Raw genomic sequence first — 23346 nt, forward strand, 5'->3', positions numbered from 1 at the left:
TTGAGAACTCCAGTGATTATCACAGCCCAAACTATGATCTGAGAACAGCATGACATGAATGTTGCTCTGAGCTCTTGACTGAATTTCACAACTGCATCTCTGAACTGAGAACAGCCTGAGGTGTACTTTGCTCTGAGCGTCACAAGAAGTGCCCCCCAGATCAGGTGTTACGATTTCAGCAGATGCGCCCCTTCACTTCACAGCTGACCTCTCTGCAAATAGTCCCCCATGTCCTACATTACCTTAGCATGTCTACACAGTCTGTTCTGACTCCATTTTGTGTCAGCAAAAATCCCGCCGTGACCCTGGTTTCCCTTTTTTCAATCTGTTTTCTGTGGCCTCATGTGCCACTACTGTTGCATGAATACTAATAAGTTTCAAATTGTCAGTTTTGTGGATTTCACCTTGTCATAACAAGCAGCAATGTATGTATAAATATGGAGACGTTTGAATTAGTGCAAAAGTATTTTATATTTATTATTGATACTTTTACTTTTACAAAAAAAAAACTTTTTACTTTTACAAAAAGAATTGTCTAACATTTTAATATGTGCACTAATACCTGCTTTTGAGATGTGAAGTGTGTAGTAGAGAATACCTCTCTCTCTCACTGTCTCTCTCTCTCACCCACAAAAAAACAAACAAAAAAAACCCACTCTCCTGTGTTGTGTGTGTTTGTGTGATATAGGATATTAACAGAGCAGATCTTGGGTAAAGGGAAACAGTTGGAGGATGATGTGCTTCTCCTCCTCACAGATAGAGGGTGCTGTCCTCCATGCTCAGTGCAGCTCACACTGTTCAGCCCTACAGATCTCCCTTGCAACATTCCTCTGAGCCCACTCCAAACTCCTCTTCCTTCACCCTCTCTCTCTTACAACTCATTCCCACTGTCATAGGGAAGTAAACCTTTGCCTGACCTTCCGAGGCATGCATTCTTGAATAAACCCTTAACTCTGACACACTCATACATACACTCACACACACGTGAACGCACACCCACCTAGTAGAACATATGCGATCTGAGAATGTGCCAGTGTTCTTTTCAAAAAACGTTTTTACAACCAGTCAACTGGCTAAGACGTACGACATGACACATGTTCGCACTCAGACCCAAACACTTGGACTGTTGTGGAATGTAAATGTGCATGCCCTCATAAAGAATTCTTAATCCATAGACTATGTGTCATTTTCAAGTGAATGATAACCAACCAAGTCACAGCTTTTTACCTGTAGCCTTTGGCTATTTGTGCCAGGGTACAATGAACTCTCAGAAACATTTCCTCTGTACGTCTGCATGTAAAAAACAGCTAAAAATTGAAGCCAAATCAAACATTATGTCATAGTTTGTAGGCAAACTACAAACCATAACTCTGAGAGGACAGATGTCATGTTCCATTGTACATGTGCCTAGAATCTACTATTCTATGAGGACAGCAGTAGCAGGTAGCACAATAGAACTCCAGAGAGTGAGACAATTAGTGCTGTGTCTTGGTGATAGGCTGATTAGTGTATGTTTTTTCATTGCTCTGTGATCTGCTCTGTAGTCGTTCAGGGTTCGTTCAGGGTTCGTTCAGGGTCAGTTTCTGGTCTCTTCCTCAGGCCTTCATTTTTGGTCTGATAGATTAAGTTATGGTCTTATACCTATGGCCTTAGCGTTACGGAGAACCATCTCAGAATCATCTCAGAATCATCTCAGAGTAACAGTGTAATGCATTATTAGGTTCAGCACACATCTGACATCCTGCCCTTAAATTTTACCTGATGGTATGAAGTTTTACCTCAGTGTTTGAAATGATCTAGTTGTTGGTTTGCTTTACATTCATATCTATGCGCAGCCACTGTATACATATCGCAGAACAAAAGTTGTCATTCATGTAGGAGGTTTTCATGCCTGATCAAGCATGCTGATCGTCTAGTGGTTAGTGTGTGTTGGCCAGCCTCACCATATTTACACATCATTCTGCTACTCATAAGTAAATATATACACAAAGATAAAAAAAATAAAAACTAGACAAAAATGAAAGGTTATAAGAGGAGAGGAGAGGAGAGGAGAGGAGAGGAGAGGAGATCATTGTCCAATGCAGAAGGGGAGGGGTTTGGAGCACAGTGAGGGTGTAACAGAAAGGGAGGGAGGGGACAGAGCAGCAGTAGAGCAGGAGGATCGGGAGTCCTGCACAGGACAGCTACACAGAAAACAGCACCAATGAAAATGAGGATTATCAAGGAGAAGCCATAGATGAATAGAACAGGAGGTGGAGACAGAAGAGGAGAGGGAGAAGGAAGGATGGGGGAGAGGAGTGTGAGAGAGAGGAGGAACTGTGCATATGAGTGTATCAGAGCCCATTCCTCAGAACCACCAATCAATCCACATTTTTTGCTCTGAAAGCCTTGTTTGTTGTAACTTATCTCTACCTGTGTCAGACAGTAATCTACCACATGCAAACTACTTTTCTTTTTGCACTGTATATTTTAAATATGCCCAGCTGATGCCGTCTTTGTCTCTAAAGAATAAAACTGTTTTTGTGGAAATAGCAGGACATGCAGACTAAGAGGCAAGAATGAGCTGGTGTGTGTGTGTGTGTGTGTGTGTGTGTGTGTGTGTGTGTGTGTGTGTGTGTGTGTGTGTGTGTGTGAGCACGCGTGTGTGTGTATGTGTGTGTGTGTGTGTGTGTGTGTGTGTGAGCACGCGTGTGTGTGTATGTGTGTGTGTGTGTGTGTGTGTGTGTGTGTGTGTGAGCGCGCGTGTGTGTGTGTTTGTGAGCGCGTGTGTGCGTGTGTCTGCTGCAGCAGTGCTTGGAGAGAATGTTTGGTGCAGTGATCTCTGCGAGTTTAGGAATGTTGGCTGTGATTTTATACTGAAACTCCAGCTGCAGGTGCACCAGAAGGCTAATGCTAACACGCTTTCACGTTTTCTGCCTCAGAATGCACCACTTTGTATTTACCACTGATGTCCTGTATGATACGAAAAAATATCTGTGTTGGCTAGTAATACACAACGGTGCATTGATCTGTGAAATCTTTGGGGTCTACTATTCCACTATTTTTACCATTTGAAACTGCCCACCAAACACTTCTTACGGTGGGAATCTAGCTTGCATTTTCCAAACAGCTAATACAGACAAAAAACAAACAAACAACAAAAAACCTTGCATTTAGACTTCAGCACATGCTCTTATCCAGAGTGACTTGCAACACTAATTTTAGCTAGTACAAATAACTTAGTTATTTACTCTAGAATGACCATGCTGGGTGTGCAGATGCTATTGTGCTGATAGTGGCACATAGTTATTTTTTCAGACAACGTGCTTTGTTGAAAGTGACTACGCTTGCTAATTATCTGACCTGCAGTATCCTATAGTCAAGGGTAGATTTATTACAGCTTTACCCATCAGTACCTATTGGTGATCTATTTAACTCTCTGTCTGTGGTGTAGTGTGGTGGACCAGGAAAACTGGTCTGAAATTGTGTACTCGCATACTATACTACCAACTGTAGTATGACTGAAGTAAATGAATTTGAAACTCAGATACTGATTATGACCAAAACAGAATGTAGTGTTCAGTTTGTGACCAAAACAAATTACTCCAGTACAGAGAGCTGCTATCATGGTGTACAACATCCCACAGTGCAACAAGAGCATTCCCAACATTCCTTTAAAAAATCCAGATAATTAGCAAGAGGTGAACAGTGCCAATGACTAATAAAATTGTGACTATAATGTATACATTTAAATGCTGCAAGAAAAATAAAAATATTGTAGCTGGAATTGTTGCTACTGTGATGATCATCATGAGGTTACCACTAAATTAGCATTAAATTGCAAAGGATAACTGATAGCTAAGAAGATAAAAGTCATTCAGGTAAATGACCTCTAAAAATGCTAGCTTTATACAGCAGGAGAACTCTGTAAACTTTATATATAGGGCCAAGTTAAATTTATTTTTAAAATGATCTTGCTACAAATTAAGCAGTCTCCCTCTGCCAACTTTACCTCTCTAAGGGGGAATTGGTCACATGTGTAAGACAGTATTTGTAAGCCAGTGTAAAGACCATGCTAGTCCCCCCTACCAGGGACATCATTAGGGATGGGTTCCAAAACAGAGTGCTTTAGCATGACTGACACTTTAAAAGTTACGCTGCAGTATCTGCCAGGATCTGTCAGTAAGCACGAAAACAGATGATGATTTCTGCTGATTTTACTTTCTTCTGTTTCTTTCTTAACTCTTCTGGTCTCTATACAGTTTCTATAGAATTGTTTGTGGGCAAGCCATCTAATGACTGCGTACTGATCTCTGCTATTTTCTTTTAAAGTCAGTGTTGCACTTAATTAACAGTAATAAAATTTTAATGCTTATCCACTCAACACTGGCTGTTCTGCAGGAAAACATTTTGTGGCTAAAAAAAGCCCCAGTGATGCACTTGCTGCCTGACTTTCTTTTCTGGCCTGGTGTCATGGATACTCTTCCATTGACTGAAATCACCCATGCGATTGATCGCTTACACAAAGTCTCATGTGGTTGTCATACTCATGTGCCAGACTGAAATTAATTGAAAAGTATTTTCTAATCATAAGAGGTTTTAGCTCAGCAAAGTGATACATTTGGTCAAGGTACAGTTCAGATAGGAGCAGTTAGCTAGCTAACTAGTTCATTTCACATGCGGGACCATCTGGGCACAGTCCTTTTCAAAGGATGATGTCGAGAGAGGACCTATTAAGTAGTTCTGGCTAGGCACCAACCCAACTGCTAAACAATTTTTGCTGCAACAGATTCTGACATTGAGATACATCACCCAATGGGAAGAAAGATGAGATCCTATTTCCAGCTTATGTTTCCTATTGATGAGGTAGTATCTACATTTTAAACCAAGCTTCCTGATTAGTAGTTAAACTGAGTAGAGACTTAGTGTTGATAAATGAAACATTTAATTTTTTAATGTAGGGTAACATAATATAGGCCTAGAAGCTACATTTGGCCTGTTAGTAAAGAGCAAAAAGATTCGAGGGTACTGGCTGATAAAGAGACAAAATTGTTCATGGGGGCTTTTTTGTTGGGCAGTTTCTTTTGATTACTCTTTGTAACTAGCAGAGGTGGCATCTGCCATTAGGTGCCTTCTGTGTAGTTAAGTTACTTTTACCATGTCGCTTGTCCTGCAACTACTTTGAAAGTTAGCTTCTGCGTTGTTGTTGTTTTTTTAGAATAGTTTAGCTGACTGCATTCTTAACATAAAAATGCTTAGCAAATTCAGTTTGTTACACATTTTATATAATCAACTTAGTTTGGAATTAATAAATTAACTTGTATACAGACAAACTAATAAATATTACAATTTATAAAATATTACAATCAGTGATGAAAACTGATTTAAAAATCAGTTGTTTTTGGTTTTTAAGGTGGCTGTTGGAATGACAGGTGCTAAAACCATGTAGTGCATGCAGGTGCCGGGTGCTTGGCCCCAGGGCTTTGGTGCAATACCCTCTGGTAGCACGTCTTCCAGCTTTGAGGGGCATTAGAGAGCTGGAGCACAGAGCTTGTTTCAGAAACCTGTCAGCGTGTTGGGACCCGCTCATCCTTTAAATGCTTAAACTCAATCGTATTCTCAGGTTTCTCAGCGCATGTAAGGAGTCATCATGCTGTCAAAAATGTGACAAAACCGAGACCCCATCTACAGTCAGAGGTCTGAGCACACGGAGCATGCTAGACCTAGTCTACTGCAGTAACTGGGTGCACACGAAGATGTGCGCTCATAACACGTCAAACACCCAAGACTCCCGCAGACCGAGAGTGGGCGATTTCTTGAGCTCACGCGTATCTGGAGCAGGCTGTCCGTGTGGTGTGAAAACGACGTTGGCGGTGATGGCGTGTCAGATCGACACACAAACGGGCGCTTCATCAGAATTTTGAGGCCATGACGAGATGAGATGGGCTCGTCAAATTAGTTCATGCTAATCGGGTTGGGGAATTGGTTTATTCTCCCAGGATGTCTCAGTCCTTCATTTGACTGCTGTTCATCCATCATGGGAGGATTGACCTGACTGCTGCTATTTGAGAAACGTCCTTAAAGATGTGACTTTTTAGGTGCTTCTATCAAATGTTTAAGTATTTAAGTAACTCTCTCTCTCTCTCTCTCTCTCTCTCTCTCTCTCTCTCTCTGTCTCGCTCTCTCTCTCTCTCTCTCTCTCTCTCTCTCTCTCTCTCTCTCTTTCTCTGTGTGTGTGTGTGTGTGTGTGTGTGTGTGTGTGTGTGTGTGTGTGTGTGTGTGTGTGTACACGCCTGCCTCTGTGGCACATGTGAAATGGATCGTGTGTTGGAAATACTCGGAAAGATTATTAATGCTTGTGATGATTATTAAGAGATAGCACAGTAATTCTGCAAACATCTTCAGTGAAGATTGCAGATTAAAGTGGCCTGCAGTAAAGACAGCCCATCCACCACCCTGGTCTGCATGTGCATGTTGTATGGTGCAGCATTGGGACACATGCTGAGGTGAACAAATTGTATTGATTGCAGGTAACAGGGGGGACATTCTAAATAAAGGAACGTGGTCAAACTGGCTGATCAATGCACACCTATCTGCAGGAGTGCCGACACAATATCATCTATACAGGATGGAGTCTGCGCTTGTCGCAACCTGCTATAACTCAGTGCTGTAACACACTCACGTCCTCTCTCTATATCAGTGCCCCCCCCCCCCCCCCTCTCTGTTGTAGGCATGGCCAGGTGTGTGTTTCTTTTGCCATGCTTAGCTTCCTAGCTATTTTTTTTTCCATTTCCATCTTATTTCCATCTTAGCCTCAGTGTCTCGCTGGTCTTTTTCCTCGCTCTGACGCTGCATTCAAGGTCTTCACACCACATTAACGCACAAGCACACATGCGGACACTTGAAACGATTGTGGTATCTGGCGCCCCCTGTCTGCAGAATGATGCTAAGTTCAGGTTTCAAATTGCCTCTGCAATGGCTTAAAACACGTAAAAGCAGGACTTTCTGTTTGTGTGAAAGTTCTTTCCTCTAACAGTATAACATGTTTATAATCTGGGATATATATTCACTAAGGTATCTTTATTATATTAATAAGCACTGGGTAATCCTGGTAAAAAAAAAAAAAAATGCAATAAAGAGAAAAATATAAAGCTAGCCCAGTAAGGCCCAAAGATTTTATTATTTTCCGTGTCTGCTTTGGTGTGAAAACCATCATTAGCTTAATGGCTTTATCTCAGCAAACAAAGATGACTGGCCTGGTATTGGACTTGTTTCACAGAAGTCTAATGCTAAAACCACTGATGTTGACAGCATAATTTTGTCCAGTACTAGGCCTTTGCCTGTGGCGGAGGACCAGATACAGTGACTGAGTTTTGCTTTCACTGCTCTCTGTTTACTTATCTCTTCTGTTATCTCTGCCCCTTTCTTTTTCCTTCTCTCTCTCTCTCTCTCTCTCTCTCTCTCTCTCTCTCTCTCTCTCTCTCTCTGACTGTCTGTCTCTCTATATCTCTCTCTCTCTCTCTCTCTCTCTCTCTCTCTGACTGTCTCTCTCTCTCTCTCTCTCTCTCTCTCTCTCTCTCTCTCTCTGACTGTCTGTCTCTCTCTCTCTCTCTCTCTCTCTGACTGTCTCTCTCTCTCTCTCTCTCTCTCTCTCTCTCTCTCTCTCTGACTGTCTGTCTCTCTCTCTCTCACTCTCTCTCTCTCTCTCTCTCTCTCTCTCTGACTGTCTGTCTGTCTCTCTCTCTCTCTCTCTCTCTCTCTCTCTCTCTCTCTCTCTCTCTCTCTGACTGTCTGTCTCTCTCTCTCTCACTCTCTCTCTCTCTCTCTCTCTCTCTCTCTCTCTCTCTCTGACTGTCTGTCTCTCTATCTCTCACTCTCTATCTCTCACTCTCTCTCTCTCTCTCTCTCTGACTGTCTCTCTCTCTCTCTCTCTCTCTCTCTCTCTCTCTCTCTGACTGTCTGTCTCTCTCTCTCTCACTCTCTCTCTCTCTCTCTCTCTCTCTCTCTCTCTCTCTCTGACTGTCTGTCTCTCTCTCTCTCTCTCTCTCTCTCTCTCTCTGACTGTCTGTCTCTCTCTCTCTCACTCTCCCCTTCCCTGACCCTCCTTTCCTGCTGTCTTTTGCTCTGTCCAGTATGTGGCATTCGGTTCCCTCTTCTTCATCCTCATCTCCATCTCGACGTTCTGCATGGAGACACATGAGCTCTTCAACACCATCCACAACAGGACAGAGAACGTGACGGTGGGCAACGTGACACGGGAGGAGGTGACCTTCGAGGTGGTGACGGACAGATGGCTAACGTACGTAGAGGGCGTGTGTGTCATGTGGTTCACCATCGAGGTGTTCACGCGTGTCATCTTCTGCCCGGACAAGGCCGAGTTCTTCAAAAGCTCGCTGAACATCATTGACTTCGTGGCCATCCTGCCCTTCTACCTGGAGATGGGACTGAGCGGCCTCTCCTCCAAAGCGGCAAAGGATGTGTTGGGCTTCTTGCGTGTGGTGCGCTTCGTCCGGATCCTGAGGATCTTCAAGCTGACGCGCCACTTCGTGGGCCTGCGTGTGCTGGGCCACACGCTGCGTGCCAGCACAAACGAGTTCCTCCTCCTCATTATCTTCCTCGCCCTGGGCGTGCTCATCTTCGCCACCATGATCTACTACGCTGAGCGCATCGGTGCAGACCCTGCCGACCCCACGGCCAGCGCCCACACCACCTTCAAGAACATCCCCATTGGCTTCTGGTGGGCTGTGGTCACCATGACAACGCTGGGTTATGGCGACATGTACCCGGAGACATGGTCAGGGATGCTGGTGGGTGCGCTGTGTGCCCTGGCGGGTGTGCTCACCATTGCCATGCCTGTGCCCGTCATTGTTAACAACTTTGGTTTGTACTACTCACTGGCCATGGCCAAGCAGAAGCTGCCTAAAAAGAAGAACAAGCACATTCCACGTGCACCGCAGCCTGGATCGCCCAACTACTGCAAGCCCGATGCCCTCGCCATGGCCACTGCATCGCCACACAGGATCATGGGTAACGTGCTGGGCGGAGATTGCCCCTTAGCACAGGAGGAGATCATAGAGATCAACCGTGCAGGTGTGTGTGTGTGTGCGTGTGTGTGCGTGTGTGCATGCGTGTGTGCATGCGTGTGTGTATGCGTGCGCGCGTGCGTGCGTGTGCATGCGTTTGTGTGTGCGTGTGTGTGCGTGTGTCTGTGTGTGTGTGTGCGTGTGATACACAGCATGTATGTGTGCATGTGTGTTCCTTCATACACTAGATTTACCCAGAGTATTTTTTTTTTTATTGTGTGTGTGTGTGTGTGTGTGTGTGTGTGTGTTTTAAGGACACTCCTAAACAGGCTAGTGGATGTCAGCCCTGAATGTCTGAATGTCTGACAGTGAAAAGTGTCATTAACTAAACTAGGCTTACAGTACAGATAGGGTCCATGTTCACCACAACTGGTGCTCATCACCCATCAGTGAAACATGGTCGAGGAGTCTGTGTGTGCATGTGTCTGTTTGTGTGTATGTGTTTATAGGTCTCTGTCATGTTTAGTTGGTAAATTCATATACAGGAGAGAATCCTGTGTCAGTATTGACGAACACACACACACCATATATAGGTTTACATCAGGGAGAATAGTACTGGAAACTTTATATTAGTGCATTTTATCTTGGATATACAGTGCATCTCCACCTGGAGCAGAAAGTAAGGGCACTCCTTACCACTTACAGTTCTCACTACATTACTACCTGTAATTTGAATAGAACCCTTTCTTGCACTACCACCTCGAGACAGTTTTAAGTGATGTTTGTGTCTTTGATCATGCTGCACTATTTCTTAGGGCTTGATTTGACGTGTCAGTCTCCGTGGACATGCATAAGACAGGAGCAATATGCAATAGTTTGGCTATCTCGATTGCCCTGGTTACCAGGCAGAAGCAGGGCTAGCACCTGCAGCGGCATTGCTGGCATCTGTACAGACATCTCCTGCCCTCTTGAGCAGGCTCTCCTTTTCATCACAAAGGTTGAAGGTCCACCGAAATGGCTTCACTTACACCAGGGTTGAAACGTTCAGGCCCACAGTTGTTGCAGAGGACTAACACTGTCGGACAGGCTGTGCTGTGACAGTATGTTGGGAGTTTGGTGAACACATCTCTTGCTAAGGATCAGGCTTGCTAAGGAAACATTTTCTGGGGCATTAAGAAGTGTGTTTTTAGTGGCACTAAGTAAAGTTAACAACAAAAGCAAAAAGCTTTCACATAGTCTATAATTTTTCTAAGGGTCAAATCTTTTTTTCAATCAGATAATAATTATAAAATAATACAAAGCTTACTCTTCACATCTCTGATGGGCAGAGGCCTCATGGGTCTGGGAAACAGGAGTTCTAACACGGACACTCAGGCTCTCCTGGCTGTGTGGCTGTTTTTATTTTCAGCTTGCTGGTCACATGACCTGTCACAGCACTGAGATGAAGAGACTATTTTCCAGCCTACACAATGCTGCTTTCGTTCCTATTACACATTTACATTTATGGAATTTAGCTGATGCTTTTTACAAAGTGACTTACAATTATGACTGAACTTAAGCAATTGAGGGTTAAGGACCTTGCTCAGGGACCCAACAGTGGTAAACTGGTGGTGGTGGGGCTTGAACTGGCAACCTTATGATTACTAGTCAAGTATTTCTATGGGAAGTAAACTTGGTGAAGCTTTCACACTAGTTCTAAGTGTTCTCTGGGTGTAGTGTGACAAGGCCTTCCCTCCTAATATGTCTTAGCACTGAATCTATTATCAAGATTCATCATCACCTGCCTGCAGTCTGGTATCTCTGTGTGTCTGTGTGTGCATGCATGTGTGTGCGTGTGCGTGTGCATGTGTGTGTGCGTGCGTGTGTGTGTGTGTGTGTGTGTGTGTGTGTGTGTGTGTGCGTGCGTGCGCGTGGGCATGTGTGTGCGGGTGTGTGTGTGTGTGTGTGTGTGTGTGTGTGTGTGTGTGTGCGTGCGTGTGTGTGTGTGTGTGTGTGTGTGTGTGTGCGTGTGTGTGTGTGTATATGTGTGTAGGGCCTTTAGTATGATCTCCTCTCTTTGCAGATAAAGACTTTAAGTTACGTAATCTGTCCCATTATTCTTGCTCTCGTCCCTGTTTCTTTGCTTTGAGTCTCTCTGTGTTTCTAGCAGGATTTGTCCCTGTGTTCTTTCTGAAACTCCCTGTGTTCTTTATGAAACTCATATGCAATCAAACTGGATATCTGTGATGGAAGAAATAAGCACATGTTCCCTCCCAGCTTTCCTCCGTGTGTGGTGGACTATAAACTATATGAGATGAATTGTGTGGGTGTGGGCGTGGGTGTGGGTGTGGGTGTGGGCGTGGTGGTGGGTGTGGGTATGGGCGTAGGTGTGGGTTTAGGTGTGGGTGTGGGTGTGGGTGTGGGTATGGGTGTGGGTATGGGTGTGGGTGTGGTTGTGTAGGCATGGGTGTGGGCGTGGGCGTGGGCGTGGGCGTGGGCGTGGGCATGAGCGTCGGCGTGGGGTGTAGGCGTGGCTGTTGGTGTAGGCATGGGTGTGGGTGTGGGCGTGGGCATGGGTGTGGGTGTGAGCGTGTAATCCATTATTGTGCTTTGACCTTTACATTCTCTTCTCACTTCCTGTTGTTCTCTTTCTCATTCCCCACGTTGGGGTCTCTCTAAATATGTCTTTCTCTTTCTCTGATATTGCCATTCCTTGCTGCATCATCTCTCCCTCCCCACATAATTTCTCTTCATCTGTCACTCTGTTCCCTTGCCTCCTTCTTCATAAACCTTTCATGTGTCTCATTGTCTTTAACTTTTTTATTCCTTTCTTCTGTCTGTCTTTGCCTCTGTGTGTTCTGTGTGTGCGCATGTGCATGTGGCAGACTCGAAGCAGAATGGAGATGCAGCCAATGCAGCCCTGGCAAATGAGGACTGTCCCACAATAGACCAGGTGCTGGGCCCAGATGACAGGAGCCCAGCTACCGGCGGCCTCGGCTCGGGGATAGGCCGAGAGCGTTACCCCCATGACCACGCCTGCTTCCTGCTCAGTACTGGGGAATTCCGCCCCACAGAGAGCAATGTCAGGAAAGGTATGCAAAACACACATGCATCTCAACACACCCACATGTCCAGAATACATTACAGAGAGCAATATCAGGAAAGGTAAGGTGTCCATCCAAAGAGGCTTAGTTTCCACATACACACACACACACACACACAAACGCACACAAATATATGTGTGGCATTATGACACATATAGCAGCACAAGTACTGTTCAACACAAGGTCTAGCCCCAACCCTCAGCCCACTGTCTCTATCTGTCTACCTTGACCACATCAATTATTTTGATGGACAGTTGCTCATTAGTTGAGATCTTCCCATACTTTCAGTGAAGTGTATGCATGCATTTCTATGCATCTGTTCTCATTTCAAACACAAGTGTGTTTTTTTCAGTGGCCAAGAAATTTTCTATTTTTAGGAAATGTTGAGCTTTGCAGCAAAGTTATTAATTAAGAATTAATCAGATTAAGTTTGTCAGCAGAGTCTCTGTGATTCTGGTATGAGAAAATAGCACTTTGCATATTTGAGAAAATAGCACTTCCCTGATTTAAAAGTAATATTACTTGTTTGCTCAAATAAAATCCTACATTTCCCAAATGCACAGACACACAGAGACACAAAAACCTTGGAGCAAATGAACATTATCACTGCATTTGCACCCTCCTTTTGTGCTATCCATCTATCTATCTATCTATCTATCTATCTATCTATCTATCTATCTATCTATCTATCTATCTATCTATCTTGCTTTGGCTTTCTTGTTCCTATTCATTGACATATTATTCTTTCTCTTTTCCACTGGTATCTGTCTTTCCAATTTCCTTTTTTCTTTGTTTGTCTTTTTCTATCTGCACGGCTGCCTTACTCTCCTCCCTTCACCCTGTTCACCCCATCTTCCTCTTCCTCCTCTTCCTCCTGCTTTCCACCTCTCTCACTCCACATCACTTTGCTGTCTCCCTTTCCTTCAATCTCTCCATCCTCTTCTGATTCCTCCACTTCCCTCCACTGCTCCACTCCGTTACCGCTGATCTCCATGACCCTATGTACCCTATGCGTACCCTTGCTCCTAAATCTCCCCACCACCACAACAACAACAACAACAACAACAACAACAAAACACCAGAACCTGCAGCTGCCAGCCCTGCCTCCCCCCGAGGAGAGGATTGGTTCAAGCTGGCGGGGCCTCTGCTAAAGGAGGACCTCAATGCAAACTCCGCCTCCTCCTGGATCAAACCATAGGGACACAGAGGTAACAAATAAAATAAAACAAATTAAATCAATATGTAAGACATTAAAATATGTACTAAATTAGGAGGCTCCTGCACACTTGCTGTGCATTCAAGCAATTTGTGTATTTTAAACTCAGCACACATTCATGCATATAGAGCATTTTAGGCAATCACAAACATTGACCAGAGGGTATTTTTTATTTTTAAAGTACACCACATGAGTTCACACAAAAAGCAAACATATTCATTTATGTGTGCTTGTATTAAAAAATGCATGTTATTATAAAAGAGTTGCTGTATGACATTTCCGGTTCTGATCTTTTGAGTGTGAGTGATAATGTGTGTATGTGTGTTATTACATTTACACTGACCTATTTTGATTTATATTCAAATTCACATATTTCTAGAGCTGCCCAATATTTGTATCAGCACAACCCCCCACCAACACACACACACACACACACACACACACACACACACACACACACACATACAAGTACACATACAGATTTATTCACATTGATGAATGAGTGTTTCCTGGGAGTGTTTGACTCATATGAACTTTGCCAGTGTTTGGAGAGGCTGCACAATTATTTCTAATATGTTATGAATCACATTTTGGCCTCATACTCTCTCAGGAAAATCATACCTGTTTCACTCCATACCTCTTCCCTCTCTACTCTCTCCTTCTTCCTACTCTTACCTCTTAATGTGCCTTACTCATTTTGCTCTCACCCATTCACTCTCTCTCTCTCTCTCTCTCTCTCTCGTTTTCTTTCTCTTTCCCCTCAGCCACATTCCTTGAACATGCTGCCCAGAACAGTAATTCTAAATCACCACTAATCGACCCACTGACCAATGGTACATCGTAAACACTTACACCGGCCATGCCCAGTTCACTCACCTGGCTGAAAGAGCATGTTTGTTTGTGTGTGTGTGTGTGTGTGTGTGTGTGTGTGAGTGTGTGTGTGCGTGTGTGTGTGTGTGTGTGAGTGTGTGTGAGTGTGTGTGTGTGCGTGTGTGTGTGTGTGTGTGTGTGTGTTGTTGGCGTGCGCTTGTCTGACGCACTCTTGTTGTTTTTCTTTCCCTCTCAGGTTGTGTCGTGTCATGCGTTTGTACGTCAGCTCTTGTTGCTACCCTATTACACTATCTGTCACTGTCCTGTCCACATCTGTCTCGTGTGTGTGTACACTGTGCTCTGTCTGATGCTGCTGTAGCCTCCTCCTGCTCCTCCTCCTCCTCCTGCTCCTCCTCCTCTTCCTCTTCCTGCCCTATCACAGTGAGCTGGCACCCTCGGGGAGACCCACACGTCCTTTCTGACTCCTCCACATGCCTTTATTTCTGTGTTCTTCCTCTTTGTTTTGCGGTTGTGTAAAAGCTTTTAAACTGAGGTCCCAAATTTCGCCTTTCCACCACCAGGGGGCGTGTGTGCTGTGCAGGAGTCAGGGTCCTGGGCCACTGAGGGCAGCCTGTGTTTTGTCTGTGTGTGAACAAAGACTGTTTTTTCTTCTTTCCTGGAACTGCCCTCCACCCTGGGCTTTGATGAGCAGTGTTTCAGCAAGGCCCACCAGGTGGGGTCAGGGTGTGAGAGGAAGGCTCTACTTGATCAGTGCTCATCACAGTTGTAGAGGATGTGCCGTGCTGAAATGCTGCCGTTTGATGTGTGAGGATGTAAGCCACAGGCCTGGAGTCTGGGGGAGTCAGGACACACCTCCTGCCCCACTCATGCACTTATAAACACACACACACACACACACACATATGGATGGCAAGGACACTTAGTGACTGTCTTCTAATGTGGCAAAACATTTTTCAGGAAGAGTTCCCAGCATACTTGACTTGAGGTGTGGTTCAATCAATCAGACTTCAGTTAGACATCCAAAAAAATTCATACTTAAGGTGCATGAACCAAACAGTGAACACATTGATTCAGATAATCAAACAAAACGACAGGTTCACACATATCGGATAGATGTGTAGGTAAGTTACTCCTGTGACACACCTGGGTTGTTTTCATAGTGACAGTGTGTGCTGTGCTGTGATTAGGCTGTAACATACAGACCCTGCAAGCATTCTCTGTACATTAAGGGCGATATGGCGAGGCACGAGAGAATGGACCCTTAACAGCCTTTTGCTTTTAATACAGGTCTTTTCCTTTTGTACCTCTCCTTCACTTTCTCTCTCTTTATTCTCTCTCTCTCTCTCTTTCTCTCTCTCTCTCTCACTCTCTCTCTCTCTCTCTCTGCTCAGTAGTTTATTGGCCTGTCATTACACTTTGACCTTTGTTGACAAATTCTAAAGTGCAAAGGGGCAAAAGTCAAAGGTTACGTTTTGCACCTTCTTTCCTTTTATTCAAAACGTAACTGACCTATATTTCTCATGTGTCTGTTCATTTGTGTGTTCATGTTGTGTGTGTGTGTCATCACACTGTATTCCTCTACCTACCCTGTTTGTGTTCTTGTTTTGTTGATGTTTTGCTCCTCCCTCTTCACCCTCTTCTAGCTCATGGCTTTCCCACTATCCGCCTCTCTCCCAATACTTCCCCTTTTTCCATCTCCTTCTGATCTTCTGTTACCAAGGCAACAGTGGAGGAGAGCATTGTGGGGCTGAGCGGGGTGGTATGGAAGACCCATAATGAAGCAGTGACAGGGTGCCCGAGCCCCAAGGCTCTCCATCTCTTAAACAACATGATCTGTCAATATGATATCACTGATCATAACATGTTGACATTCCATTATGCTCCCAAAGTATTAAGATTATAATGTGTTGCAGTTGTGTTTTTCTTAATTTACTTTAGTTTTATTTCCTTCTCACCCATAGTTTATGCTATGGGGAGCCTTTCGGAGATGTTGATTGTTGTTGATTGTTTTTCTTGGACCTCAGCACAGTGCGAGCTTTGATGGAGACCCACTGCTGTTTCTCTGCCCTATGTGTGGCTGATAGAGCAGGCTGAGGTGGTGACTGAGTGTGCTGTCTGCTAAAGGGTCAACTGAGTAGGCCATCTGTGTGGGGTCAACTGTGTGTGCTGTCTGCTAAAGGGTCAACTGAGTAGACCATCTGTGTGGGGTCAACTGAGTGTGCTGTCTGCTAAAGGGTCAACTGAGTAGGCCATCTGTGTGGGGTCAACTGAGTGTGCTGTCTGCTAAAGGGTCAACTGAGTAGGCCATCTGTGTGGGGTCAACTGAGTGTGCTGTCTGCTAAAGGGTCAACTGAGTAGGCCATCTGTGTGGGGTCAGCTGAGTGTGCTGTCTGGTGCATCAGCTTTCCACCTCTGCTCCTGATGCTGGGCTCTGCACCCTGGCTGCCTCAGACTACCCTCAGACTGCACTGTAGTCACTTTCCTTTTGCCTTTTGTCTCCCAGCAATGGACAAATGCAGGAACGCAGGACCACAGTCATACCTCTCTCTCTCTCCCCCTCCCTCTCTTTCTCTCTATCTCCCTCTCTCTCTCCCCCTCCCTCTCTTTCTCTCTATCTCCCTCTCTCTCTCCCCCTCCCTCTCTTTCTCTCTATCTCCCTCTCTCTCTCCCCCTCCCTCTCTTTCTCTCTATCTCCCTCTCTCTCTCCCCCTCCCTCTCTTTCTCTCTATCTCCCTCTCTCTCTCCCCCTCCCTCTCTTTCTCTCTCCCCCTCCCTCTCTTTCTCTCTATCTCCCTCTCTCTCTCCCCTCCCTCTCTTTCTCTCTCCCCCTCCCTCTCTTTCTCTCTATCTCCCTCTCTCTCTCCCTCTCCCTCTCTTTCTCTCTCTCCCCCTCCCTCTCTTTCTCTCTCTCCCCCTCCCTCTCTTTCTCTCTATCTCCCTCTCTCTCTCTCCCTCCCTCTCTTTCTCTCTTTCTCTCCCTCTGTCTCTCCCTCCCCTGCTCTGACAAAGATATTGATTTTTCCCCCCACCACTGGTTAAATGAGCTTCTGAATCACAGCTGTAACCAAAGCCTGACAGTGCCTTTTCTCCTCATTGTAGTAATGAGTCAGACCTATTCATCGTTATGTTCCACAATATCCTTTTCAATCATTCAAGTATTTTTCTAGCTTTTTTAAAATTATCCCAAAACTAGCTGAGGTATTTACTGCTGTTGGATTTCATGTAGATAAGTAGGAGATCAATATTCCATCTTATCTGCAGGTCTAGCTGGGACAGTGGTCATCAATAAAATCACAACTACCATACCACTACAAGCTCGGAAATCACGTATGTTATGTCATCTAAAAATGATGATGAGCAAACCAAATGAATGGCCCCAAATGTGACCCTACAGCATTGCAAACATACACTTGATTTGTTAAATTACACCAATAAAGTTGCTCATCTTGATTAGCCCTTTAGGTAAATCATCCTCTACAATATATAATAGCATGTAATAATATCATTTCTGCGGCCATTTTGTGGTCAACCCACTAATGAATTCCTCCACTTGGCTGCAGCTGGAGGGCAAAGGCTGACTGTGGGGTCAGTGAGGCTTTACTGGTCAAATCCTTACACGCCAGTGGTGCATTCAGGAGCTCAGTGCTCTCATCTTGCTATGGCTCCTGCTGTGCTAGAGGAGGAGAAGGCGTCTGGGAGGAGGGGGGAGCAGGGATCAGGGCTCAATCCAGAAGAGCAGGGAGATAGAACTGCTCTCAAGGGCTGTAACTGCTGCTCTCTGCTGTTCTCTCAGCAGGGACTCAATTAGTTTTAATCAGCACTGCAGGAAACGTGTGAAAGCCGGGCAGAGGGCCAGAAAGTCCCCATTCACAGTTTAGCAATGACCCACCTTTTTTGAACCCGTACTGACTGCTGATTGGTGGGATTTCATATTTACTGCTAAGGGTCAGTGGGTCTCCATCAGCCTCAAAGAAGATGTTTAAGCTCAAATTGATTTTAAAGCCTTGAATTGAGTTGGGCAAGTTATACACTTTTCTGGAAATATACTGTGTGTATGAAATCTCTTAAGCAATAGGTGTGTGTGTGTGTGTGTGTGTGTGTGTGTGTGTGTGTGTGTGTGTGTGTGTGTGTGTGTGTGTCAGTGCTTGTGAACCCAGTCATCATACATGATTTGTGTCTTCTTTGCTGTCTTTTTCCAGTGTCAGTGTCTTTCATAACTTTGTCTGTGCTGTACATGATAACCTTGTATTCACAATTCATTTGCCTTTTAAGGTCTCTGCAGTTCACTGTGGCCCTCCACTCCCTCTCATGCCTGTTTGTTGGTTTCAGTGTAATTTGCATTGTTTTGTCCTGGTTTGTGTGTGTGTGTGTGTGTGTGTGTGTATCATAACACACCACTGTTTGTGTCTGACTATTGATGTAGAGCAAATATTCAAAGCTGGATATTGCAAATATTAACCTGGATTCTACTGCTTTTTTGTTTTTATTTCATGTTAAGGAAACAGACAACTAGCTACTACAGAGAATATAATCAAGTCCTCTAAATCTTTAAATGTATTGTAATACTTTTTTGATACATAAAAAAGAGAAAAATATGATTATAATCTTGACTATAGAAAGGTAGGCTATTGGATAATGTAGACTTTTCCATTTTTGGAGCCAAATTGATTTCACTTAACTATATTCTAGAAAATTCTAGAACAAGGCACATAGCTCTATTACCACAAACCATACGGACTTTATCAACACCACATTGCACTGTGCCCCAATGCCACACTACAAAAATAACTTTGAATGTAAGCAATACATCTAATATTTCTCATTATGAAATTATTTCAGAATGTACTGAAAGATTCTCCAACCTATTTCTACACGTTCTTACTCATTTTAAGTGTCTTTAATGTCTTGGCAGATAATTTCTTTCTTTAAGCTTTTATTTCTTGAAAAAAGCAAAATTATCTGTCAATGGGCTAAGATAATTTCACTTGACAAAATTGCTTAAAATGAATACAAATATCTAGAAATTAATGATTTTATAATAATTCTGACCAGAGAATTATTAGACATATTGCCATGTCAAGATATTTGGCCGTGCCCTCTTCTGTCAGAGTTGTACCAGGTCTAATATTTATCCTTCACTCTGCCATCTTCCATGAAACCCCCTCCCTCGCAACCAGGCCGCTTCTACAGCCCCCATAGTGTTACTAAGGTCTGACCCAAGGTACGTACCTACACCGTCCACGGCCTGGCCAACCCAGCTCAAACTATCAGAAGCTTACCTGCATGATAGAGCAGCTGTGGTGCTTTGCTCTCTCTATTAAGAGATGTGTTCTGTACTTCCCTGGACATCCAGGGACAACTTGATGCCAGAGGTTTTAAGAAGCTTAGGCTTTAATATTTTCTTGTTTTACAAGTGCAAAACTGTCCAGAGGCACATTTGAGAAGCACAGGTGAAAATGTTTTATTATGACCATCAATGGAAATGCATAACTGTTCAGTGAAAAATGTGTTTTACTTCATTGCAAATAATGGCTTGAGGTTAAATCCCTCATTTCCTCCATTACTGAACCTCTCACAACATCTAAATGTTGTATGGCAGGTTGTGTGTAGCATCTTTGTATGAAGGCTTATTTGTGTGTTTATGTTTGTGTGTGGGTGTGTATGCATCTGTGTGATGCTTACTTGTAAAGATTAGTTTTAGATCAGTTTGTCAGACCCAAATCAGATGTGATTTCTTCAGCTTCAGTTATGTGAACATTTTAGGGCTTCTGGTTTTGAGGGTGTTCTCCTCCTCCCTGTCCACCACAACCCCACACTTTCTGTTCTTTTTTGTCAACACAGCTGGCCTGTTGCATCTGTCTGCTGTACTCACAGAGGCATTCTGGTTAGTCTGACAGCCAATGCCATGCAGTGCTTTCTGTATGGGGCTTGTAACATGGTAATAAAGCAGTTGGGTCAGACATGCCTCCTCACCCCTTACACACATACTGCATGTATCCTGCCCATTCTTGAGAAAGAGAGAGAGAGAGAGAGAGAGAGAGAGAGAGAGAGAGGGGAAAAGTGACACAGAGAAAGAGGAAGACAGAGAGAGACAGAGAGACAGAGTGGGAAGGAAGGAGAGAGAGAGAGAGAGAGAGAGAGAGAGAGAGAGAGAAATATTGCTACAAAATATGTGGCAACATGCCATGCCCTGAAGGACAGCATGTAACCCATTGAATCCTACCTGAAGATTTGTCTGCCTACTACAATGATTTAATAGAACTTTATACTTGCTATTAGTTCCACTGAGAACATTATTTTATTGTGCTTTAGCAACACTGCTCTTGAGACAGTCATTCCGTTAAAGCTAAACTGAACATAAAGTTTAAAAAAGAAGAATGAATTGATAGATAGATAGATAGATAGATAGATAGATAGATAGATAGATAGATAGATAGATAGATAGATAGATAGATAGATAGATAGATAGATTGATTGATTGATTGATTGATTGATTGAGTGATTGATTGATTGATTGATTGATTTTGCTAACAGGAAAAAATAAGCAACCAGAAACTTGACTACACACACATACCTCTCAGCCGTATGATACCATGTATACCACACATTTACCTGATCAGGTCTAAGGAACATGCTGACCCAGATCTGCCCGCCATTACCCAGCATGTCTTGCCATGTTACTCTTACAGGAGATGCATCATTGTAGGAGTGTGAATGTCAGTTGGTGGTGCAGCAACCGGTGTGTCCCAGCAGTGCTCAGAACCACAACACACAGAAAAACACATGCTCACACGCCTCCACACAGACCTGCATCACTCCAGGGACTGATGAAGAAAAGACGCCTCACAAACCGACAGAAGGGCTTTCTGAACAGCTCTTGTTCTTCTTCATAAAATATTCTGTCCCCACTCATCAGCACCTCCGCCCTCTTTAAACAAATCTTTGCGCAGTGTGGTGTTTGTGACAGTGTGAGGGGAGTTGTCTCCTGTTTAGAGGAGGTGTCTGTGATCACTGCCTTTCCTTCCTCATTTGTTCCCAATTGAAGACCATGCCTTCTGATTATGGCCAAAGCAGCCTCAGTTCCAAGTTTACTAATCCAAATGCAAACAGTCAAATGGGAGTCAGCAGATTTTGACTTCTGGTATTACAATATTAATTTGAATATTTTTACAGATATAAAAAAGGATTTTGGCATTTCACTTTGACTCACTGGAGAGTATTTGTTGAAGGAATCCCAGTTCCTCTGTGCTAAAGTTGGAGTAAGTTCTGAAAATAGTAAGTGGTGAAATTATTTCATATCTTCCAGGCTAAATAAACAGCTTTGGTAACAGCACAGATATCAGCATAATGAAATGGTACAGGAATGTATGGATTATCAGTGGAAATGAATGTGGAAGGACAGCTCTTGGGTCCTTTTGGGTCATGTGAAGTTCACTTTGTCCAAAACTTTTTCTGTTCTCACCTGTACACATATATGCCTTAGCAAAATTCACAACTAAGCACATTTCCTATTTGACACTCAAAAAAGGAAAGGTAGAGAGATTGTTTTTGGAAACACAAAGAGCTTCACCTGGTCCAGAGAGCCAGACCGGGCGGCCTCAGTGCTTCGACTAGGCAGAGCTCTTCGTCCTTCTGTCTGTCTGTCTGTCTATCTGACCCCTCCGGTTGTATTCGAATGCAGACTGTCCCATGAGAGACACCTGGATCAAACACCTGGATGCTAAACTCGCTCCTTTTTTCCCTCTTGAGCTCATTATTTGTTTCCGAGTGAGACATCAGGTGCTTCATCCACCTGCCCCATGTTCTCCCTGCCTCCATTCTGACTGTGTACAGCTACCACTAGTGGGAGCTCTTTCCTTAAATAATGCTGTGGCATTTGATAACAAAAGAAATCTAATGACATATTTCATAATTCTCATTTTCCTGTTTTGTCCTTGTCTCTGTCTATGTCTGTCTCTGTCTGTTCGTTTGCCTTTGCACTTCATATTCATCTGTTTCATTTCATTTAATTACAATTTGTTGTTTACCCCGTTTCTATTTTATTAATTTACCTTTTCACTAATCACTTCTATGATCACTCTTTGAAACCTCTGTCCACTAACTATATCCAAAAACATAAAATCTCTCATTTATCTTACTAAACCTTTCCTGACATCATCACCATACCATCTCTCACCTCCACCATGACAAAATCTGCATCTCACTCTAATAACCCCAAAATCCATAACACACTGCTACATTTACCAAAACATCTGAAATCAAAATGATTTCTCTGGACTACATCCCTTATTCTCCACCTAATCCATGTCTCGCTCTAGCTACTGGTTATGAGAAATCCCGAAGCCTGAATAACATTTCAGGAATGACAGGAGCCTCCCTGCGGCTCACCCCCATTACCCCCATCAACAGCTCGCCCTACGAACCCTACGACACTCCAGGGCCTCTCCGCCGCTGTCGATCCCCCATCCCTTCCATTTTGTAGCACTGAGATGTGCGCGTGGGGTGAATTAGCACTCGCCATGAAAGACACTTCCCAGCTGCACCAATGATAACAACCATAATAATGACAGTAACTGTTCTCAATGCAGCCGAGTCAGGCTAGCTTAGGTTGGGAGTTTGGGTTGGGTTGGGGGATTGTGTGTTAGGGTTAAATTTGGGTGGAAGTTAAAGAACAGTATATTTGCTTTATCACATCACAAAGAGGGAAGGTTGGGTTTTGGGAAAAGGTATTCTGATTTTAAGCAAAAAAAAACAAACCTCTACAGAGCTATTACAAGGTACTGAATACTATCATACACACACGCTTCAGGCAATATTTCTGAATGGCAACTATACAAAGAAGTATATGCTGTTTTATTGCAGCAATATTATGCCTTATTGAAACTATGAACAACATTATAATTGAAAGCCATCACTGTGCTACCAGACAGCGATGAGTATTCTGTAGGTTATTCATATGGTAAAACTAGATGATAAAAGGTGTTCTACCGAATATAGCCCATGGTGCTCATGCTCCCTGAGGGGACAGCCCATGATGCAGTGGACATGCTCCCTGAGAGGACAGCCCATGATGCAGTGGACATGCTCCCTGAGGGGACAGCCCATGATGCAGTGGACATGCTCCCTGAGGGGACAGCCCATGATGCAGTGGACATGTTCCTTGAGAGGACAGCCCATGATGTAGTGGACATGCTCCCTGAGGGGACAGCCCATG

General features: G+C 43.9%; 1 protein-coding gene across 5 annotated transcripts in view; it reads left to right on the plus strand.

Annotated features, from left to right (window-relative positions):
• Positions 1-23346, plus strand: part of kcnc3a (potassium voltage-gated channel, Shaw-related subfamily, member 3a) — a 63391-nt gene that overhangs the window by 24877 nt on the left and 15168 nt on the right. For 3 of the 5 annotated variants that reach the window (XR_004776799.2, XR_004776798.2, XM_081711238.1), the window contains exons 3-4: positions 8112-9069; positions 11867-12073. Coding sequence is in view for 3 of the 5 variants with exons in the window: in XM_081711238.1 (XP_081567364.1) it covers positions 8112-9069; positions 11867-12073 (1165 nt within the window). In the remaining 2 variants the exon portion in view is untranslated. Of the gene's footprint in view, positions 1-8111; positions 9070-11866; positions 12074-22450; positions 22618-23346 lie in introns of those variants that run through there. The other 2 variants (XM_026997974.3, XM_026997975.3) reach the window with 2 other exon arrangements.

This window comes from Electrophorus electricus, chromosome 3 (genome assembly GCF_041902795.1).
Source record: "Electrophorus electricus isolate QZ-2024a chromosome 3, ASM4190279v1, whole genome shotgun sequence".
In the NCBI taxonomy this organism is placed as follows: Eukaryota; Metazoa; Chordata; class Actinopteri; order Gymnotiformes; family Gymnotidae; genus Electrophorus; species Electrophorus electricus.